Source organism: Diabrotica virgifera, chromosome 4 (assembly GCF_917563875.1).
Source record: "Diabrotica virgifera virgifera chromosome 4, PGI_DIABVI_V3a".
Taxonomy (NCBI): Eukaryota; Metazoa; Arthropoda; class Insecta; order Coleoptera; family Chrysomelidae; genus Diabrotica; species Diabrotica virgifera.
Window position 1 is genome coordinate 99,654,109 of NC_065446.1, and position 25,495 is coordinate 99,679,603.

The 25,495-nt window shown below is 36.5% G+C and overlaps 1 protein-coding gene across 2 annotated transcripts in view; it reads right to left on the reverse strand.

Annotated features, from left to right (window-relative positions):
- LOC114332288 (protein winged eye) overlaps positions 1–25,495 on the reverse strand; it is a 251,400-nt gene that overhangs the window by 148,387 nt on the left and 77,518 nt on the right. For both annotated transcript variants that reach the window (XM_050649543.1, XM_050649542.1), the window contains exon 5: positions 20,618–20,831. In XM_050649543.1, coding sequence (XP_050505500.1) covers positions 20,618–20,831 — 214 coding nt within the window. The remainder of the gene's footprint in view (positions 1–20,617; positions 20,832–25,495) is intronic.

Here is a 25,495-nt window from a genome sequence, read left to right on the forward strand (position 1 = left end):
TTACAGAGCGTTCCTAAACTATAACGGGCTCAAAATAGATGGAGAAATATATACCCCGGAGCAGTTGGGCTACAAAAATGATAACAATGGAGAAATTCAACCTGAAAATGGAGCAGAGGAACAAAAAACAAAGGGGAGAAAAGCGAGTGAAAGATCCCCAGGAAACGAAATACAGCAAATACCAAAATCAATAAGAACAGCAGAAGGGGGAGCATATAACTCAAAAAACTGAAAACACAGGCACCAAAAACTGCAAAGATACTAGTAAAAAAGACAACGCAAATGGAAAAGGACAACGAAAATAATGGAAAGGAAACAACAATAATAGGTACTTGGAATATCACAAGTCTTTATGGTAAAGAATTCGAATTGACAGAGGAAATGAAAACATACGGCATTGACATCCTAGGCCTGAGTGAAACGAAGAAGAAGGGAAGAGGAAATATGAGATGTGGCGATGGTTACAAGCTCTTCTACTCAGGTGTACAAGAAATGGAAAGAGCAAAAGAGGGAGTCGGTTTTATAATCACGGATGATCTGAGTGGGAGAGTTGTAAAATACCAAGCAATAAACTCTAGAATAATAACCGTAAGTATAAAACTAGACGAGTTAGTTAGCATAATACAAATATATGCACCAGTCGAGGGCACAGAAGAACAGAAAATGTCTCAATTCTATAGCGAACTCCAAACAGCTTTAGACGAAGTGAGAGAAGATACTGAGAACATAATTATTATGGGAGACTGGAATGCTAGAGTTGGAAATGACATCAACAAGGGACTTGGAAGCCTTGGGCGGTATGGAGAAAAAGCTGAGAACAGAAATGGGAAGAAGATGATACAATTTTGTGTAAATAACGACTTAAAAATTGGAAATACATTCTGGTATCAAAATATGGAGGACAGATACACTTTTGAAGCACAGGAAAGAAATGCCAAAAGTCTAATAGATTACATCGTGATTCCTGCAGAAATGAATATTATCAAAAATATAAAAACAGAAAAATTTGCAGAACTTAATACTCAACACAAGCTACTCGTAGCCGAAATGACTACAAAGAAAAAGCAATATATAGTCGATAAGTCATACACTAAGATAAATATTAAGAAGCTGAAAACAGAGAAAGAGAAAAGTGACTATAAACAAGAAATATATGAGGAATTGCAAAGAATGGAGCTGGAAAGAGAGCAATTGGATATGGAAGAAAGATGGAAAATACTAAAAGACACACTATATAAAACAGCAGAGAAAATTTGTGGAAAAAAGTCAATAAATAAATATCATAAGAGAACAGAATGGTGGAGTCAAGAACTAAAGAAAATAATAAAGGAAAAGAAGCAAGCCTGGAAAAAATATCAACAATGTAGAAATGAAAATAACAAAGTAGAATACATGGAGAAACGTAATAGAGCAAAGATAGCAGTAAGGAAAGCGAAAAATATGAGCTGGGAAGAATTCGGAAAAGAATTGGAAGCAAATTACAAAACAGATAACAGAAAATTCTGGAACCGTATAAAGGGTCTAAGAGGGAAAAAAGGTAGGGAACAGTATGGAATCAAAGATAAAAATAACCAATTGAAAATAGAGACTACAGAAATAGTAGAAGTATGGAAACAATACTACGAAGATAAATTCAAACACGAAGAAGTAGAAATATATGAAGCAGGAAGAAATAGACCAGAACTGGAGGAGGAAGAGGAACCAGAGAGTATAAGGAAGGAAGAACTGGAAGAAGTTATAAACAATATTAAACTTGGAAAAGCGGCAGGAGAGGACCAACTAGATCCAGAAATGATAAAATGGATGGGTGAAAAAGGAGAGGACTGGCTATTACAGATATGCAAGGAAGCATGGAGTACAGAGAAAATCCCAGATGACTGGAAGAAGAACATAGTTCTACCAATATACAAAAAAGGACAACATAATGAATGCGAGAATTATAGAGCAATATGCTTGTCATCGGTCGCCTTCAAGGAATACACGAGAATTATAGAGAAGCGTCTAAGATCAGTGATAGAGAAAGAATTGGAAGACGAACATTCAGATCAAACCATTCAGAGCATTCAGATCAAACCGTCAAACAAACGATAACGTCTACATCATAAGAAATATAATAGAGAGACAATGCCGTAAAGGGAATGAACTATTTCTCATGTTCGTCGATCTGAAGGCGGCATTTGATACTGTAGCGTGATTAGTGTAATTACTTCTAATTACAATAAAACCAGCGGTTCGTAATTTATATACGACTTTATTTTTTATTTATACAAGTTTACTTTACAAACTTTAGCTTAAGACTAACTCTATTTACAAATATGTCCTATTTATATATGCGATACAGATATTCCAGAAATATCTATATATCTCCAGCTATGTCCATGTGACTCGACCGCTTGCACGTCATCGGCGCTGCATCGGCGTATCTCGAAACATCGATAGTGTTCTGTCTGTGCGGAGACGGGAGCTGGTATACGAGGGTAGGTCAATAATTATTTTGTTACACTGCTCCCCTCTTAAGATCTGAGCGTCCCGATCAGCAACTCTAGATGGCCCAGGATGGCGGAATCTACAGGATTCTCCAGCTCTGCATACACCCCTAGAAAAGAAGTAACAGTCTACTGTCTTTGAAGGGTATGACATCTTCGGGTTCATGCAACACACAGTAATCCGTACGCCAGTTTCTCTGAAGATCACTTCCAGCATGCTTCTCACAATCTTCCAATCCAGATTTTCTACTGCATGGCCAATTTTTGGTAAAGCCAAATCTTTGATGTCATAATTACAGACCATTTTCTTCAAATTAGTTAGAGCACGCCATATGTTCTCGTAGCTTGGCGTGTCCGTATAAGACTTCCTGGTCACTATATACAGCAAAGATCGAGGACCATCTTCCAATCGCAATACTCTTCCAATTTTAGGTTGTTGATTCCTTAACTCGTCCAGGCGGTCGAACTTTCTATTGAATACGGACGAGATTCCTTTAGTCATCTCGAGGTCTTGGGCAACACAGTGGGCCAGAGAGACGTTTTCTGGAACACCAAACAGATCTTGCTGAACTTCTGTGGTCACGCCGAATCTAGCACTCTTTCTCGCTGCGTAATTTGACATAAATTGATTAAAACTTGGCTGTGCGACATCTTTCATCTCCTGTTGGAGGACTCGTGCTTCTTCTGTTTCATTTGAGCCAGCATATGGTGCAAGACGATTTATGTGAATAACTTTTGGTTTACCGTTTGGCAACTTCTTAATTCTATATATTACGTCATTTATTTTCTTCTTAACTTCATATGGACCTTCCCATTGTCTTTGCAGTTTAGGACATAAGCCTCGACGACGTTGCGGATTATAAAGCCAGACAAGATCACCTACTTCGAAGCTTTCATTCTTGCATCGAGAATCATATTGATCTTTCATTCTGTCACTGGCTATCTGGATGTGTTGTCGGGCAAGTTCATGAATGTTGTTCATTCGTAATTTCAGGCGGTCAACGTAGTCTTCGCCTGCAACATGTTCCTCGGAAGGTCCGCAGCCAAACTCTAGGTCGCAGGGCAACCGAACTTCACGACCCAACATCAGGCAGGTTGGTGTTTGACCTGTAGTTTCATTTACGGCCGAGCGGTAGGCCATCAGGAATAAATGAATGTGTTGGTCCCAATCTCGCTGATGTTCAGATACAACTTTGGACAAGTGTTTACCCATCGTTCGGTTCATCCTCTCGACCATCCCATCTGATTGAGGATGCAGGGGTGTTGTTCTGGTCTTATTGACACCAATCAATTTACAAACGTTTTGGAAAAGAGCTGACTCAAAGTTTCGCCCTTGGTCGGAGTGGATCTCCAAGGGAACACCAAATCGGCTGAAGAATTCTTTAACAAGTACCTCTGCAACGGTAGCAGCTTCTTGATTTGGTAATGCATAGGCCTCGGTCCATTTCGTAAAATAATCCATGGCTACCAGGATGTATTTATTTCCAGCATCAGTTTCTGGAAATGGACCTGCAATGTCGATTGCTACTCTTTCCATAGGACTGCCAACATTGTACTGTCTCATGGGTGCTCTCTTTTTACCAACTGGACCATTACCGGATGCACACAGTTCACATTTCTGGCACCATCTTCTTACATCATCTTTACAGTTCACCCAATAGAACCGTTCTCGAACCTTTTGCAGAGTCTTCGTAATACCAAAGTGTCCACCTGATGTACCGTCATGCAACTGACGCAATACTTCTGACACTTTACTTTTAGGTACAATCAACTGAAGCTTAGATTCTGTACCATCATCGTTCTCAAAGGTTCTGTACAGAAGATCATCTTTTAGTATCAGGCAATTCCATTGGCTCCAGTAGGCCTTGACTTCCGGACTACATGCACTAATGTTTTGCCAACTAGGTCTCTCACCTCGACGCATCCAATCCAATACTCTTTTTATACATGGATCGTCTTCTTGGGCTTCTTGTAACTGTTGTGGCTGCCATTGCTCATTAACGACGGTAGTTCGTCTCACAGGGCAAAGCTGTTCATCTACTTTAAGCCGGTGATTACAACTTTCACTGCATGGCCGTATCGAGGAAGCATCTGTATTTGAACCAACTCTTCCAGCCCTCTTCATGCGTCTCTTCGGCATCGTGTCACGAATCACCCTCCGTACCATTTCCACCAAACGTTCATCTTTTCTCTTATCGCCTTTTTCCACGGTTATTACTCGATTGTTTCGTGAAGCTTGGCTAGCTGCTTCGTGTTCCAAGGCAATAGCAAGTGCTTCATCTAAAACTTTCGGTCTTGCTAGTCGTAAAGCTTTCTGTAGTTCATTATCTTTCAGCCCATTGACGAAGGTATCTACTGCAATTTCTTCTAAAACGCTGTCTGGCACCTCTGGATAAGCCAACCGCACCACACGAGCCACATCTGCTTCAAATTCTTGCAGATTCTCACTTGCTCGTTGACTTCTACTTCGCAGTTGTGCTTTGTATACTTGTTGTAGATGGGCATCTCCATAGCGTTTTTCTAGACGAGTGAACAAGGTCTGGTAACAATTTTCTTGACCCTTGGGAATTGACCTTAATATATCTGCAGCATCACCTCGTAAAGCAGCAGTCAAGGAAACAGCCTTTTCTTGTTCGGTCCAATGATTGGCGGTCGCAATAGCTTCAAACTGTCTAAGATATATGGACCAAGAGGACTTTCCATCAAATGGTGGTAATTTGAATCTCATATTATGCGACGTTTCGTCTCTCGGTAGTTCATCTTTCACTAAAGGATCTAACGTTGCTGCATTAACTGATGGTTGTACTTTTGTATCGGTTATCCTGCTCTCTAGCTGTTTGATCTTTTCTTCTACGGTCTCTACACTTTTCTGCATCTTATCGAATGTTCTAGAAACTTCTTCAAATTTCTCATTGTTCTGTTTACAAACTTCTTCTAGTTTTTCGTTGTTTTGCCTACAGACCTCTTTAATTATTTGAGAAGTCTCATCGAATCTTTTAGCAACATTTTCGAATTTCTCGTCGCTTTTTCTACTAACTTCTTCAAGTTTCTCGTCGCTTCTTCTACTAACTTCTTCAAGTTTCTCGTCGCTTCTTCTAGAAGTTTCATCGATCGTTTCAGAAACAGTTTTTAATTTCGATAAGATTACTTGTTCTGCTGACTGGAAGTGGAACGTCTTTGGGTCTTCTCCGTTCTTCGTGAGGACATCCTCGAGTCGTGCTTGTAGGACTATCTTGAGCCCACTGCTGTCCAGATCCCGTTCCTCGAGCTGTTCACGGAGCTGTTTTACTGTAAGTTCTTGTAGCAACATCTTTGGTCGGCACACACGTACTTTCCAAAATGTCTTTTAACAGTCTTTCCGAATACCGAACAATCAACGCACTTTAACTATTCCCGACGAATAAAGTCCAAAAGTATTTTAAAGTCTTTCCGAATACCGAACAATTAACGCACTCCGGTTATTCCCGACGAATAAAGTTCAAAAGTCTTTTAAAGTCTCTCTGTAATTCACTTATTTATATCGCACTAAGTTAACCGAACACCGACACCAACTGTAGCGAGACTATTGTAATTACTTCTAATTACAATAAAACCAGCGGTTCGTAATTTATATACGACTTTATTTTTTATTTATACAAGTTTACTTTACAAACTTTAGCTTAAGACTAACTCTATTTACAAATATGTCCTATTTATATATGCGATACAGATATTCCAGAAATATCGATATATCTCCAGCTATGTCCATGTGACTCGACCGCTTGCACGTCATCGGCGCTGCATCGGCGTATCTCGAAACATCGATAGTGTTCTGTCTGTGCGGAGACGGGAGCTGGTATACGAGGGTAGGTCAATAATTATTTTGTTACAATACGATAAACAGAAAAATATTGTGGAAAATATTGGAGAGCTATAATATACCAAAAAAGATGATAAAAGTCATAAAATCTATATATATGGAAGTAGAAGGCCAAGTACAAATAAATGGAGAAAGATCAGGCACTTTTAAATGGGATAAGGGAATTAAACAAGGAGATGGACTAAGCCCCCTCTTGTTTATAATAGTCATGGATACTTTAATCAAAAATACCAAAGATCAAACAAGAAACCTTCAATACATAGTAGGATATAAAAACTTAAATGCAATAAAGATCAACTCCCTTCTATACGCTGATGATATAGTTCTAATCACAGACACAGTAGAGAAAATGCAGAAACTAATAGATATTTGGCAAAAAGAGATACATAAATTAAAAATGGAAATGAACCTCAACAAAACAAAACTTATGATAATAAATGAAGCTGAGAAAAGAGAAAGGAATACTAATATAATAGTAAGGGAAAAAGTAATAGAACATGTATCTACTTTTGAATATCTGGGAAATATAATAACAGATGATGGGAAAACGGACTTGGCAATAAGTAATAAACTGAAGAAGGCAACTAGCGTGTATTACTCTTTAAATAATACAATTTTTGGAAAGTCAGAAATAAGCAACAAAACTAAACTCAGAGTATATAACAGCATAGTAAATCCGATAATGACATATGGGGCGGAAACATGGATTGTCCAAAAGAAACATGAATCAATGATAAACGCGACGGAGATGAAATACATGAGAAAAATAGCCGGAGTTACGAAGTTTGACAGATTCAGAAATGAAGATATAAGAAGAGAGTTGGAACAAGAACCGATAATTAGGAAGATCGAAAACAAACAATTAAGCTGGTTTGGACACATACAACGAATGGAGCAAAATAGACTTACAAAGAAGGTACATGAAGCCAAAATGGGAAACAAAAGAAAAAAGGGAAGGCCGAGGAAGACATGGATGGACCAGATCCAAGATATAGGTGAAAGGAGACACATCAGTATGAGGGATATGAAGAACCTGGCCACCAATAGAAGCAATTGGAAGAAGTGGATAAAAGGCGGAACCCGACATCCGACGCCCTGAAGGGCACTAAGGATTATGAGAAAGAAGAAGAAGTATGTATTTATCCAGGTATAACAATACCATCGGGCGATGCTTAGGAAAAGATTTCACCAACACATCTCAGTTTACCCGTCTGAACCGCTATCATTGTGTACTCGAATACGGAGTATAGTGTAAAACAAAATAAAAATAGACTGTTTCGTTTTGGTTCGAATCAGTCTTCTTGCAAAGCTTATTTGATAATGGGTAAACCTAGAAATACCTATCAGGGGATGGTAAGAGACTCGATTTGAATCAAAACGAAACCGTCTATTTTTGTTTCCTTTTTATTTCGCATGCTGTGAACATTTTGTTTTTTTTTATCGTCTTTTTTTTTCAGATAGGTACTCTTAGACAAGACAAAAACGGCGGGTTCGTTAGAAAAAATATTCCCATGAGATTTTTTTGCATAATCCCATTTGTAATATACCCCAGGATAAGTTTCAAGAAGTCGCCCACGCGAAAAGTGGTCCAAATTTTTTTTAACATTTTTTTTTAATCAAATTGCAAAAATTATTATTTTTGGTCCGGACAATTTTTTTTTAGGTTTTCTAGACCATTCTGGACAAAAAAGGTCTCTTGTAATTTTTCTATAAAGTTGATGGTTTTTGAGTTACTTATAAGCAATTTAAAATTTAAAAATCCCGAAAATGGCCATTTTTACGACTTAATAACTCGGTTAAAAATTATTATGAAAGTCAGAAAGTGACTAAATCAAAGTTTAAAGCCCCCTACGTGATCCTGAAGAAATTTGTGTCATTAATTTATTACTAAGCTGTTATTTTGAATTATTAACAATAAGCCGTAAGATCGTATTGACGCGGCTGAAATGTGAGTGCGAGTAAGATTCCCCATTGGACTGCCGGAATGGCATCTCTCTCGCACTCACCATAGACGGCCGCCTAATACGTGCAGGCGCTCATTATTATTACTTAAAAATAACAACTTAGTAATCAAATAATGACAAAAATTTCTTCAGGATCTTGTAGGGGGGCCTTAAACTTTGATTTAGTCATTCTATGACTTTCATAATAATAACTTTTAACCAATTTATTAGCCTTGAAAATCGCCATTTTTCGTTTTTTTGGTCCAGAAAACCTAACAAAAATTTGTAAGGGCCAAAAATATTGATTTTTTGCAATTTGATTAAAAAAAATTTGGACCACTTTTCACATGGGTGACTTCTTGAACCTTATTCTGGGATGTCACACGAATGTGATTATGCAAAAAAATCTCATGGGAATATTTTTTCTAACGAACCCGCCGTTTTTGCCTTGTCTATCTTGAGTTTGTAGGGAGATAATGGTACTGCATCTTACGGTAAAGGTCCAATCTAATTCTAAGAATCTCTGAACTGGCTAGAATCAGCGAAATCAATGGTTGTACACTCTCATTGGCTCCAAAAGTTGATTATAACCTAATAGGTATTCGTTGATTGTAGGTTACACACTGATCGAAAAAATGATCCAGATGACTTTGAAATTCGGATTTGTTGCAATTATTGTCAAGAAACTAAGAAAAATTTAACAGTAATGAGAAAACTTCTGAATATTCTGCGAAATTGATGAGAAATCTGCTCATTAATTTCTCAGCTAACTTTCTAACACTAAGCGTTTGGCCACACGGGCGATTTTTTACGGCCGCCGTAAGAGTTGTAAAAATCAGCGCGAAAATGGGTCCCACGGTGAGAATAGTAGATGGCCAGACTGTTGCTGCGCGATATTTTACAGCTCAGTCTGGCCATCTACTATTCTCACCGTGGGACCCATTTTCGCGCTGATTTTTACGGCTCTTACGGCGGCCGTAAAAAATCGCCCGTGTGGCCAAACGCTAACTATTACGCTACAAACGCTACTTTTGCTAGATTTTGTACCTTTTTCTTACACTCAGTTTGTTTAAGAGTACAAACTAAGAGTCACACAGAGAAGAATGGGGCGATCCATATAAGAAATATGTCTGCGAGACAAAATAAAAAACGAAGAAATCAGGAGAAGAACCAAGGCGACTGACGTCATAGAAGGGATAGCCAGACTAAAACGGAGATGGGCAGGACACATAGCTAGACTTAGGGTGACCAAATCATAAACCTGAAAACAACGGGACACATCCAAGGGCCAGTAGCGCACCTAGAATTTTTCTCTGGGGTTGGTTGGCTTGGTCATCGAAATTTTTTTCGATATTTTATATGTTTCAAATGCCCTGGGGGAAAGGGGGTTTAAAACGCAAACCCCTCCTAAGTGCGCCTCTGCCAAGGAAGGTTTGAGGCGATACCGAAACAGGGAGGGGCGATTGAAACATGGTCTTTTAGCTAATTTGGGACCTATAAATCCTTTTCAATTTACCTTTGAATATGTAATTTACGTACGATCAAGACTGCGAAACAGACAGATCACAAAAAACTCCGCCAGAATGACATGGATCAACAACCCGTCAGAACAAAACAGGGAAGAATACAAAATAGCGAGAAACAAAGCCAACTCAACAAATAAAAAGAAGAAAAATGACTGGTTTGGCTGGAGGATATTGGAAAAGACAGAAAACCATAAAATAAAACAATTTTACAAAAAAAGTCAGAGCAACAAAAAATACCCCCAGCATTAAAACAAGAGGACTAAAAAACCAAAAGGGAGAAACCGTATTTGAAGACAAACAGATCAGCAGAATATGGAAAGAATATTACAAAAAAATGCTATTCACTATGAAGAAAACACACTGCGATGAAGAAGTAAGGCCGTACAAGATAACGACGAAGTAGAAATTTTCACAGAAGTACAAAAACAAATATTAAAAACCTAGGAAACGGAAAAGCAGCAGGAGAAGATGAAATAGCAGTAGAATTAATCAAATACGAACGAAGAGAATTACATAAAGAAATAAACCAACTAATATAACAAATATGGACAAAACAGACTACCAGACAATAGGGAACTTGCATAAAATGTTAAATTCGAAAAACATGGTATAAATCATAACAGAACATAATTTAGAACCTGTATCAAAGATAAAAAGTTTTGTTTGTCTTTCGTTTGGCCCCTAAAGACGACTAAAAATTCAACTTATACCAGTCACCCCAAAACGCGTCGTGACGTCACGGGGTTATATGTTAACATTCTACACCAATTGTATATATAATTTTAAATTAGACATTATAAACGTCAGTAGAAAATACAGTTATATGACGTTACAAGTGTTTTTGATCATTTGAACTATTCACAGAAAATGTGTACTTTTACAAAATGGTTTTATTTTCAATAGTAAACATTCTTTCCTTTACTTCAAAAACTGTATCAAACTCCAATCTCAACAAACTGATATATATTATTACAATGACATACGATAAAAATGTCATTAGAATATAAATATTTTTCCTTTATTCCCCGACGACGAGCTGGCCAAATACCCAAGTAGGTGGAACCACATAGTTAAGCTCTGTGACGTCACGGGTCGTTTGAACTATTTTAACATACAGAAGACTTTAAATTTGTACTTCTAAGTTATTATGAGTTTTTGAAGAGTGAAATTTTGGAAATCTCATTTTTATACAAAACTGAACATTGTTATGTAATAAAAAAATGTGCAAGTTCCCTATTGGAACTCACGTATTATAGTACCTATATATAAAAAAAGTAGATCGGGAGAAGTGAATGCATATTATGAGAATAACAGAACGGGTTCAGACCAGGGAGGTCGACGATTATTTCCTTTACTTCAAAAACTGTATCAAACTCCAATCTCAACAAACTGATATATATATTATTACAATGACATACGATAAATGTCATTAGAATATAAATATTTTTCCTTTATTCCCCGACGACGAGCTGGCCAAATACCCAAGTAAGTGGAGGCCAATAAACTAAAGAAGAAGAAGAATATACGTAAATATAACCATAAACGGAACCACATAGTTAAACTCTGTGACGTCACGGGTCGTTTGAACTATTTTAACATACAGAAGACTTTAAATTTGTACTTCTAAGTTATTATGAGTTTTTGAAGCGTGAAATTTTGGAAATCTCATTTTTATACAAAACTGAACATTGTTATGTAATAAAAAAAATGTGCAAGTTCCCTATTGGAACTCAAGTATTATAGTACCTATATATAAAAAAGTAGATCGGGAGAAGTGAATGCATATTATGAGAATAACAGAACGGGTTCAGACCAGGGAGGTCGACGATTAATTGCATACATACAGTGGAGCAAATAATTCAAAAATCGAGAGAGTACAAAAGAGAAATGCACTTACCTAATATTATGTATTCGTAGATTTTAAAAGCGCTTTTGATACAATCAATTGGACGAAAATGATAGGAGCTAGAGAATGTTGGAATCCCAGAGAATTAAGACATATGCTAACAGTGAGCCTGAAGAACACCAGCGCAAGGATCAATTTCAAAGGAAAAACTTCTAAGGAGATCAATGTAAACAAAGGCGTGAAACAAGGTGATTCTATCTCCCCGACACTATTTAATCTGATAGTAATCATAAGGAGGACAAACTTTGCAAACAAAAACATTATTACGGATCAACTTCAACTAAAAATTACACTTATAAAAACAGTTGGAAAATTATTAGATAAGGAAGCGAAGAGAATAGGACTCGAGATAAACCAGCACAAAACAAAATACATGACGACAGCGAAGGATAACACAACAACGCAGAAATATCTAATAACACAGAACCATAAATTTGAAACTGAATCCACCTCTAAAAACCGGAAAAGAAAGAACAGAGAAAAGAATTCTGAAAGGTAGAAAAACATATATGCAATTAATAGAAATCTGCTGAGAAGCAAGACTCTATAATATGAAGTCTATATAAGACCTTAATAAGACCTATTGATATAGAATGGAAATAATGATGATGAACAAGAAAGAGGAAGATATCTTTCTGAAATTTGAAAGAAAAATAATAAGAACAATACTGGGCCACAATGTAATAAGAGAGGGAGAAATACGAATGAAAACAAATTCCGAAATTGAAGAAAAATTAAAGAGAGAAAATATAGTCGGATACATAAAATCAACACGACGAAAATACGGGACATTTAGGCGCGCCGAGAGACTTTTTCGGGACCCCGGGACAAATAGTTAAAAAACGGGACAATCCCGTTTTTACGCAACGTTTGGTCACCCTAAGCTAGACAGATGGGCGATGGACAAAGAGGTTATTGAAATTGAGACCAAGAGAAGACAAGAGAAGCGTTGGTCGACCACATATACACGATGGACTGACGATTTAAGAAGGCTAAATAAACTGAATTAGAGCGACGCAATACAGACGGAGTTAGGAACACGAGGAAGAGACCTATGTTCAGCAGTGGACTTTTGAGGCTGGATGATGACGATTCGTACTCTCACCTTGTCACTTAACACCCCTTTCAACTTCTAGAAAGCTTTTGGAGCTCGTGAATGCCTTCGGATACATAATTTCTGCTCATTCCAGTTATACTCGATGGTCTTTACTAAGTGCTGACCATTCCACCAAATTTCACTTTGTCCAGAAGTGCAAGAGGCTCCATTAAACCAGTGACACATCATACATATTACCGGGATACTTATATGTTTCTTAATTGAAAGTCACAAACTAAGAAAAAAATAACAGAAGGCCAACTCCACATCAACCAAACCTCTGTAAAAAGAGTGACGCACTACAATTACCTCGGCGCCATAATAAATGAAGAATGAACCAACAACCAAGAGATATAGGACCATCGGAAAAGCTAGATCCACCTTCAACCGGATGGGGGCCATCTTCAAGAGCCACAACCTCTCTCTTGGCTATCTTGGTCTTTTCTGTCCTTTGTTTATGGTATTGAATGGTGGACCTTGAACGAAAATATGTGCAGAAAATCGGAAGCATTTGAGACGTGGATATATCAGAGAATACTTAACCCATTAACGCCCAACTTATTTTTTTTTATTTTTAACGTAATTTTTTGTTTCGTTATATATTTTGAGGTACAAAATGATCAAAGTTTTTGTTTTTGTTTTCAAATTTTTGAAAAAACAACTGTCCTCACTTGAGGACGCTGGGCTCAATTACTATGAAATTAAAAGACAAAATTTAGTTTAGCAAAATAAGTTTATTTAGTAGTTTTTCAAATTATGTATATTCATATTATATATACTATGGAGTTAAAAAATGTTTATATAGATCCTATATTTTTTTATGAAATTGTTCAAAACAAATCGACACGCAAAGTGTTACATTACATTTCTGGCAATATGTTCGCGGTTTTGACGTACAGTTTCGATTTTGACATATTCGTTGTTTTTCTCGTTTTGCTACAATGTGGTTGTTACTATCATATCTAATGTCTTCAGCGATATTGCTTCTTGATGTAATTGGAAGACTAAATGGACGACCTTTGCTTATTCTTACGTCATGTCCAATTTTTAGATATGAATAAGCTACATGTCGCCTAAATTATTTGATGGATATATTTTTCCCTTATGTATCAGCTGTTGCTGCATGCTGCATGTTGTATAGCACGCATTCATTTACGATAGCCATATCTATCATTCGTGTAATAAGACACCAATACCATTTTTTTTGGTCCCTACGGCCCAATAGAGGGCCGTAGAGGTGTAGAAAGAAAACAAGTTTCTTGGTTAAAAAACATTCGTGAATGGACTCGTGATATCAAATGCAGGACAACTATTCCATATTGGAGAAGATCGAGAAGCCTTCGCAATGGTGATCGCCAACGTCGGATAATTCTGATATGGCACGTGAAGAAGAAGAACCGTTTTTTTCCTCTTACAGATATATGGTGTTTTTCTTACAACCAGTCATGGTGATCCACGCCACCCATATATTGGAAATAGCGGATAGTTGGGAAACTTATAGACCACCCATATATTGAAACCAAGTAATTGGTTCCAATAGAAATACATTTACTGTATTGTTGTTGTCAAAGCACCAGTCATATGCACCTTAAGGCTTCTGTTCTAGGTATTTTTATTGTTTGGTAGGACACTTTGCAGGTCGGTTTTCTCTAATAATTTTCTCTAATAAGTATTTTTTTCTCATCCTAGAATCGAAGAAAATAATTAGTTACTAAAAATGCCAATGTAGACTTTTTACACAAAATATATAAATTTGCCCAGCGTCCTCATTTGAGGACGCATAATACTCTTATAATTTCTTTAACATTTTTTTTTACTGGGTAGTCATTTTTGTATTTTTTGTACAAGTTGTGGATCTAATCTAATAAAAAATACAAATTTTTAGAACTCACCTGTGTATATAAAAAACTTATGCAAAACGATGTAAGTATAGTTCAGTAAACTTAAAAATCGTACTTTTCGCTTTGTGCTAGTATTTCGTCAAATAAAAATAAAGCATGGATACATACACTTATGCCTCCGGTAGTGCTTTTACTAAACCACTGAGGTAGGCAATCACAAAATATTCACCCAGAAATTGTTTTATCCCCATCTAAACAAACCGTCCTCAAACGAGGAAGCTGGGCGCTAATGGGTTAAAATCCCGTGGACTGAACTAGTCAGATCATGGGAATGTCCTCAGAAGAATGAAGAAGAACCGAGGGGTACTGACCACCATCAAATCTCGAAAGTTGCAATTATTCAGACACATTATGCGAAATTAATCTAGATACAGTATTTCTCATGATCATCTTTCAGTGCGTCACAGTTTTTCGATTTCTTTCTAACGCATTAAATTGTATGTGGCAGAAAAAAAGGCACGTCGGTGATTGCATTTCGTCGATGACATTTTTATAACATTTCTTCTTTTCTTCTAGTTATTCTAGTTGTCGATAGATGGCGCCATAATAAAAAAATATTTTTTTTAATTAGATAATAATATTACAAATATAATCTGTATAATTTATAAGACTACACAAATCAAAGAAAATACCATTTTATAAATGCAAGAAACACATTTGATTTGTTTTTATTCCAAATTGAAAATAAAATGTGACAATGTAGCGAATCACGCTACTGGCAAGTCAATCGCCACGTATTTCGTAGCTCCGAACAAATCGTTTGATTTTGTATAATATACTAATTATTAATTCATTAGACATAAACTATCCTATTAAGTGCAATAAACTCTACAAAAAGTACTAATTACTTAGTGTAAAATTTGCAATCTAAAGTGCCTTTTGGAACAGTTTTTGTGAGTACATTTTATCATATTCGTAAACCTTATCAGCATATTCACAGTAAAAACTTTACAATGCCTACGTCACCTAATTGTGGGAATTGTTTAAAACCGATACCTGCCCACGATCGAAAACTTCAGTGCGATGGATGTAAACGACAAATTCACATGGGCTGCACAGAGGTTTCACTTGACGATCGGGTAACCAGACAGAAAGTTCGTGGTATTTGTATTCTGTGCAACTCTTGTAACACAAACGTTGCTAACATTTCTCAAATTAAGGATCTTTTATCTGATCTCAAATTAGATATTAACAGTAAAATGGATGCATTTGATAATAAACTGGCCGAATTACATGAAAAATTAAAGCAGATTGACTCTCTTAAATCAGTAGAATTTGCGGATAATATAGCTAACGAAGCTGTTGATCGTATTACAAGAGCCAAAAATGTGTTAATCAGAGGCGTCCCCGAAGTGGGTTCTACATCTCAGGCTAAAAAAGATCATGACAATAATGTTATTACATCGGTATTGAGTTCTGTTGGGTGTCAAGAAACTCCGCTGAGTTCTTACAGGGTTGGCAAACCTAATCAACGTTTCCCTCGTATGTTAAAAGTGGTTATGTCTTCCGACTATTTTGCTAAACAAATTCTACGCAACAAATCCAAGCTTCTAGAAGATAAAGACACTGAATCCTTCTCCATAATTGACGACAAAACTCCAATTCAACAACAACGTCTGAAAGACCTTCGAAGCGAACTGGAAACTAGAAAAAACAATGGTGAACGGGACTTGACAATTAAGTACATCCAAGGCATTCCTAAAATTACTACATTTCGCCATTGACCCAAACTCCTCTATGTTCAACGATTGGCTTCTTCTTTATACAAACATTGCTTCACTTAATGCTAAATTTACTGAATTTGTATGTAATATTCAATTAATAACACCTCATATTATCTGTATAGCTGAAAGTTGGTTGAATAATAATATTCCTGACTCTTTAATTGCCATACCTAGTTACACTATTTATCGTAAAGACCGACAAAATCGCGTAGGAGGTGGGGTCTGTATTTATCTTTCGGAGTTAATTACTAATAACTTTTCTATTTGTGCTAAAGATATTCAGACTGCCGGATTAGATATTCTTCACCTGACTATCACCAGAAATTCATTTACCATGAATCTAATTTGCTTGTATCGTCCCCCTGATACCCAACCAGGAACTGATAATCTTTTTATTGAATTACTTGAGGAAATATCACTTCTTGACAATCTTGTTATCGTAGGTGACTTTAACTTTCCCGATATCTCATGGCCAGCTATTTCGTTATCTGACGGTGTTAGCTCTCATAATTTATTTAAAAATTTTATTATAAATTCCAACCTGTCGCAACTTATCACCAAACCTACTAGATTTAGACTTAATAATCAACCATCAACGGTCGACCTGGTAATTACAAACGAAGAACAATTAATTTCAATGATAGACATATCTTCTCCAATTGGAAAATCCGATCATGCAGTGATAACTTTCCACATTCAGTTTAACTTATCGAAAAGTCTTAACAAAATGTATACAAAGACTATAACAGTTACAGATTTCTTTAAAGTTAATTCCGCTTTACATCAACTTAATTGGAATAACCTTTTTCATAACTTAACCGATCCCTCGTCAATGTGGGACACTTTTCTTGACACTACAACTAGAACTATTTCAGTTCATACAACTGAACGTCAGCTGTTTAGAAATCAATTAAAACCTTGGATCAACCTTGCCGCTACACGCTTAATTCGACATAAACGGAAGCTTTGGCAATCTTATAAACGCACAGGTTCCCTTGATGATTTTCTTGTTCACCGTAGATTTTCCAATAGAGTAAAACAATCTTTGCTAAACCTAAGGAAAGATTTTGAAGAATCTATCATTGCAAGTGATAATAGTAAGAAAATTTTCCGGTACATTCGCACATCTTTATCATCTAAAGTCTCCATACCTTTGCTTCAAAAAGCCGACGGGTCTTTATGTTCTTCGAATAAAGAATCCTCTGATGCTTTATCGCTGTTTTTCACTCAGGTTTTTACAGATGAACCTAATGATGCCGTTCCTCAAATAATGTGTCCACGTTTGCATGCAACTCTTAATGACATCTCTTTCACACCGGAGGTAATTAAACAACATTTACGGAAACTACGCAACAATTCATCGCCTGGTTTGGACGGACTAACCTCCTTTTTCCTAAAACAATGCGCAGATTCTGTAGCAATCCCTCTATCCCTTATGATGAATACTTCCTTTAATCAGGGTTATCTCCCTTCATCGTGGAAATTGGCTTCGGTTACTCCTATTTTTAAGAAAGGCAATAAACTTGATTGCAATAATTATCGCCCAATCAGCCTAGTACCTATTGTCAGCAAGATCATGGAAGCCATTATTTCTGAAGCTATGTCTGAGTTTCTCCTTCACGAAAATGTGATTCCTCACCAACAACATGGTTTTATTAAAGGTCGTTCAGCAATCACGAATTTACTCCATTGTGTTAACGATTGGTCGTCATCTTTAAAGGATCGGCATCCTGTTGACGTAGTCTACTTAGACTTCTCCAAAGCTTTCGACCGTGTTCCCAAGCGTCGACTACTAGCTAAATTGGATCACTTTGGTATCCGCGGAAAGTTAAACCTTTGGATTCACAATTTCCTATCTGATAGGTATTTCCGAGTTCGTGTTGGGGAAGCATATTCATCAGATAAACCTGTCAAGAGCGGAGTTCCACAAGGATCGGTACTTGGACCACTTCTCTTCTGTGTCTATACAAGCGATCTTCCACTCATTATATCTAGTAAGGTTTCCATTTACGCTGATGATACCAAGTTGTACGTTAATCCTATTGTTAACCAACATGTTCTTCAACATGATCTCGATACAATATTGAAGTGGTCCTTGGAATGGTTACTTCCTCTAAACATTGAGAAATGCGTTGTACTACACATTGGCAAGAACAACCCGTCACTACCGTACTTTATAAATGGACATCCCTTAAGCTCGGTAACCTCCCACAACGACCTCGGAGTGATAATTAACAGTGACTTAAATTGGTCGGAGCATATTGTGTCGGTGTGTAAACGTGCAAACTCGAAACTATTTCTGATACGTAAGTGTTTTACACGTATTTCTTTAAATTCCATGTGCAGACTTTATTCAATATACGTCAGACCTACTCTTGAGTTTGCAGGACCGGTTTGGAATCCAGATCTCGCTCGTGACAAGGTATTAATCGAAAATGTGCAGCGTAAAGCTACAAGACTCGCATTCGGCCGCGTAAGGCCGCACCTACATTGGATCCGATTTTCTCCGATCAGATCAGATCCGACGTCGGCCGACGTCGGAATAGAAAATAAACCCATAGTATTAAATGGGGGTGCCTACATTGGATCCGTTTTTCTCCGATCCGATCAGATCAGATCAGATCCGACGTCGGCCGACGTCGGAATAAAAAATAAACCCATAGTATTAAATGGGAGTGCCTACATTGGATCCGTTTTTCTCCGATCCGATCAGATCAGATCAGATCCGATATCGGCCGACGTCGGGAGTAGCGTCTCCTATTCTCATCGAGAAGTGTTTGGTTTCATTCCGATTGGTTGCAAGTTGAGTTGCAATTTTAGTTGCAAGTTGGTTGCAAGTTGGTTGCAAATTGGTTGCAAGTTGGTTGCAAACTGGTTGCAAACTGGTTGCAAACTGGTTGCAAACTGGTTGCAAACTGGTTGCAAGTTGGGGGTTGCAAGCTAACATGTTTAAATATATTCAATTCATCATCTCCTTAACACATCTTTATCGGAACTCATTGTCGGTGGTCGGTGGTCGGAAGATTACTGAACCAATGTAGGCACCCTCGCCGGAAAACCGGTCTGATCGGATCTGATCTGATCGGAGAAAGACGGATCCAATGTAGGCACCGCCTGTCGGATCGGATCGGATCGGATCTGATCTGATCGGAGAAAATCGGATCCAATGTAGGTGTGCACTAAGACCTTGTTATGAAGATAGACTCACCATGGCTCATCTAACGACTTTCGAGCGTCGACGTCTTCGAGGTGATCTAATTTTGTGCTTCCGAATTCTGAAATACAACTTTGTAAACCTAAATACCATGTTTACCATAAACCGAGATGATAGATTAAGAGGCCACCAATACAAATTAAAGAAGGAGCAGGCAATAGCACGGTCCAGAGTAAACTTCTTGCCTAACAGGATATTTAATATTTGCAATAATTTAGATTGAGACACCATATCAGCAACTACAGTGAATACGTTTAAAAACAGACTGGATACGACAATATTTCATACATAAAAATTGCACGATGTTAAATTTTCTATGGATATTTTACTAATATCCCTTATTTTATGTAACTGTCAGTAGTTATTTTACATTGTTATTTTTCTTTGTTTTTGGGCATAATAGGAGCTTGCTCCTCTGCCCTTACTTGTTATGTAATAATAATAATAATAATAATAATAATAATAATAATAATAATAACTGTCAGATTTAACTAAAATGTCATGTTAGAATAAATGTCATAAATGTGTATTATCACGGACTTACCCTTTTTCCTATCATTTGTTACGCACTGAAAAATGATCATGAAAAGGACAATATAAACTCCTACAAGCCATCCCACAAAGAAAAATTTTTGGAAAGCGAGATCCAAGAACATCCTGGTTAAAGAACCTCAGAACCTGGTTTAACACAACATTTGTGCAGCTTTTCCACGCTGCTGTAGATAAGATAAAAATTGCCATGATAATCGCCAACATTCATCACGGATAAGCAATCAAGGAAAATAATTGAAAGTCAGGAATTTACTGACAATTTTCACCTGAGAAAATAACCAGTGGACACGACACACCGTATAAAAAACGACGGCAATCTTTAATGTTACAATACCGCAATTATTACTATGATGAAAATTAAATTTGTAATTAATTTCAATAGCTATAGTAATATCATTCTAGAAACTTACCAGCCAGACCAATTATGTTGTTTCCCAGAATTTCTTGGTTCTGTTGCGTCGGTGACATCACCTCTAACTTAATCATGGAAGCGCTATTGGTGCTGAGTTCGGATATTTGTCCGATTGGTTCCTTCTTCAAGTTGATTTCGTTCCATTTCAAAGTATTTGTTCTCGTACAGCAATTGATGGGATCCATGTACTTCAAGTGATCTTGGGTAATAACCTAAAATTGAACAGAATGTAGAAATGATGTGGTAGTCAGTGCCGGATTAACCATTAGGCAAAGTAGGCAGTTGCCTAGGGGCCTCGGTCCCGAAGGGGGCCTCGCAAGGCCCAAAACAAAAAATAATAATTAGAATTACCTAAATAAAAACTATAATAGTTATTTATGTACCAAGTCAGTAAAGTGACTCTTTATCGAACTAGTCTGATATTACGAGAGGAGCGAGCGTAGCGTGCGAGGCGATTAACAGACGAGATCGATAAAGAGTCTTTACTGACGTGGTGCATACAAAATTTTATCGCCAACTTAATTTGATTGGAAAAAAAACTTGGAATTTGAAATCCGATGATTCGCACCTTAAAGTTGACTACGTAAGAGTTTGGGCTACGTAATTATTTAAAAAAATATATAAAATTTATAAAAAAAAATCTGTCGTTTATTTAACTCCTTTAAAATCTCACCACACAATTTTTTAATTTTATTATCTTCATTATTTCATAAAATTAATCATATTTAATTTTAATAATCCCCGAATGAAAAACTGAAGAATGAAGTACTGAAAGCTTGGACAATGCCAAAATATATTTTATCTACAATTTCACTTTCTACAATAAATTGGTATTGGTTTTAACACTTACTTGCAATTTACAATTTAAGAACTTTTTAAATTTTAGACGTCATAATAATTTCATGACAGTAATGACAGATAACTTGCAAAATGAGCGCTTTCAATTTTTAATCGATAGTTATCAATATTGAATAATTACTAAATCGGTAAAGTTTTAATTTATTTTATATGAATATAATTACAAAATACTACAGAATTTCACTTTTTGACATAAATTTAATTGATAATATCGCAAATTGTGTACAATAGCGCTATTTTGAGGGTGTATAATATCACAAAAAATTGTAAAGTAATAGTATTAAAAAATAGAGGATACCGCAACGGTGTTACAAGTGATGGTCGGATCCAATGCCAAAATCTACACAGACATATTAGGGTGCACTAATGTCCAAGATGTCTAATATTTTTAATAATTAAAGTAAATAAATTTTAAGTTCACTCAAATACTCGCCATGCGATTACTGTCATCGACCAGTTACATTCAATCTTGGTTAATTTGATTAATCGCGGCAGGTAAAGTAAAATTCTTCTTTCAGTACAATAAAGTGTTACTTTACTGCCGCAAATGAGGGCAAATGAGTACAATAATGAATGACTTTAGTGACAGTTGGCGATACAATGCATACTTTTGTTTACATAGAAATCCTATGTTGTGAGAAAAGTCCCTAATGATCGAGATGCCAGCCATAATACCGCGGTTTTACTCGCGGCTCGTTGGTGCTGATCGACTAGCGAGCAAAACAGTCGTGTTAACCGTTCACAGCCAACATGTCGTAACCTTGTTACTTTCTTTCCTGTAGGAAGCTCGCAATGATTTAATTTTTTCTTGACATCGGCTCTAGTTGAGTTTTGGGTTAATGTTTTTTATGATATTTAAGGGTTTAACATATTGATGGTGAAAGTTCCCAACCTCCCATGTCCATTTTTGGCTATTTTGTTTTGTTACCCTAAATTAAAGAGACATATATGTATTTTTACTGTTTACAAGCTCTTATGTCGTTATTTCATATGGCTATCTACAAACCAATTAATGAAATAACGACAAAGGAGCTTGTAAACGGTAAAAATACATATTTCTTTAATTTAGGGTAACAAAACAAAATATCCAAAAATTGACATAGGAGGTTGAGAACTTTCATCCGGTAAGTCAAATTGCTTTGTTTTTGTACTCTGGCGATTTACATTTCCATAAACAAGAACAGTCTAGTAAACAATCTATAAATTCCAATAAAAAGTCGTGGCTGAGAGTTCGCATATCCATGATTAAACTGGTCTTTTCACTTCAACGGTCGCTGAAAACTGCCGGTTTGGCTCGCCAGCCGTGATACACGTGCGGTTTTGACCGACGAGCCGAGAAAAATGAAACAAACTGACGAGCCACAAGCCAGACTCGTCGGTATATAAAACCGCGGTATTGCAATGATACACTGGCGAGCTTTACCGACGAGCCACAAAACTGCGGTTTTACTCGCCTGTCGATCAATGAATGCCGTAGTTTGGTATTAGAAGAAACAGTACTACCTGTTACCTGTCACTCTGCCCGATTTCTTAGAAAAGTAGTAAGAGCGAAAGGAACAAATGAGTCGGCGCCCCCTCCCTACCTTCTCTACCACTACCCAAACCAAACCTTTCGCTCTAGTTTCCCGCGGAATTTATCATTTAATAATCAAAACGGGAACTGGTGTATGTTTTCAGACTGATGGTGTGTAAATAAATTTATTAAAATCAGCTAAGTACTTTCAGCATTTTTAATGCCATCATCAGAGCTATCGTCTTATAATTATTGTAACTACCTCAAATGAAGAGAAAACTTTGAACAAACACATTCTAATAATTAACAAACACATTCTAATAATTCTAATAAATTAACCCAGGGATCTAACCACTGGTCAGGGTAAAAACCCTTAAATGTATAAAATAATCACATTTAATGTGTTTTTAAAAAATGGCTACCATTTTTACAATCAACAGCTGTTACTGTTTTTTGCATATTGTCAGTAACAGCTGTTGATTGTAAAAATGGTAGCCATTTTTTAAAAACACATTAAATGTGATTATTTTATACATTTAAGGGTTTTTACCCTGGCCAGTGGTTAGATCCCTGGGTTAATTTTTAATATTAGAATGTGTTTGTTCAAAGTTTTCTCTTCATTTGAGGTAGTTACAATTATAAGACGATAGCTCTGATGATGGCATTAAAAATGCTGAAAGTACTTAGCTGATTTTAATAAATTTATTTACACACTATCAGTCTTTGAAAACGTACACCAGTTCCCGTTTTGATTTATATAGAAGTGTGTACAAGTCAAACAGTCTGTTTCTATTTCTATTTATCATTTAGTTAGCCTCTTATTTCTTCTTAGTTTGGTTACTTCACAACAGGATATTCGGATTGGAAAAATACTTCTCATAAAATGAAGTCACATGAAGAAAGTCAAGCTCACCGATCATGTGTGAAAACACTCATCGACAGGCAGCGCCTTCGTGGTCGAACTTTTGAAGGCTTATCGGACCGCCCCACAGTGGTTCCAAATGCCGAAAACGTGGTCATGAGCCTTTAAAAGCGTATAATGTTTATACATTTTGGAATTACTTTCGTTCTTAAGGGATTTTGGCATCGCTGATTACGAATCTGGCATTATTTTTTCTGAAAAACAAAATGGAGAATCCAACATGGCGGAAAGAAATTGAAAATATCAATCAAAAAGGAAAAATTTTTGTCAAATTTGGTAGGTTAAGGTCGCTGATTACAAATCTAACATTACTTTTTTTTAAACAAAATGGCGGATCCAATATGGACGAAAGAAATTCGAAAATTTTATTTTAGCCGCATTTTTGTTTAAAATTTTATATTATAAGGGACTTTTATACATACATACTCAACAATCGCCAGAATCATGTAATATGCATCATTTCCCACTTTTGTATTCAAACAACTGCCAGCAATGCATAGCCAGTTATAGGCAGCTAAATCAAAGTGATTCTGTATCTCCTTACTATATATTTTAAGATTAATAAACATTAGTCGCAGAATTATGCAGAATTTTGTACTTTTTGAATGCATCTTTACAAAATTTTAATTATTTCAAGTATATTTTCACTATTTATGCATTAACAAATTTAAGGCATTTATTGTTAATAAATGTTGATTTAAGTTACATCTTACATTACTACATACTTAAAAAAGAAGAATCTGCTTTACAGCGATAAAATTGATAAACTACAAAACGTTTTACAGCGTTTTCAATATACGCGTTCTTTTTCACTTTCTCTGCCGGCCAAAATAACCCCGGACATGGCCCACTTGTTCCTGAGTTGTGAACCAGAATACATCCAGTCTGATCCTCATACCTGCGTATTAGGACTCTACGATAGTATGAGAAAACAACTATATACATGAAAATCCCTAAATAGGGACTCTTTTTTTCGCCACATGACCACGTTTTCAGCTGGAACCACTGTTTTCAGCTTGGAACCACTGTGCGCCCTAGTAATCTAAGACTAAGACGTAACTAACATGATTATTGTCATTAATGTTATCAGCGCAAAAATATAACAAACGACATAGAATTTTCCCAATGGCTCCACAGTTAACATAGTAGACCTTTATAAAAATAAAATAAAAATTCCATTTTTATTCAGTTGCAATGCGAAGGCAAAACAATCTTATTTTTCACTTAGACTACGGAGCGCAGTCCATTTTCGACTCTTACTGGAGTCTCATCGGAGAGACGTAGGCCTGCTGCTCCATACTCGAAGTGACCAACCACGAAAGCCTACCCCCACATTGCAACTGACGTGTATGGATTAGGTGACTAGCGTCATCTGGCAATTAAAAGGTGAAGTTTTCAATCCTAATAGCAACATTTATAATAATGAAAAATATTAAAAATATTACTAAAAGATTTTTAAATTGAAAACTTATTGGTCCATTTCCCTGGTGACACCTCCATGGCTTCTAAAAATTGCAAGCCAGATGGATGCTGAAACGAAGAAGACAAGAGGGAATTCAAAAACTTACAATTCACGACCCCGT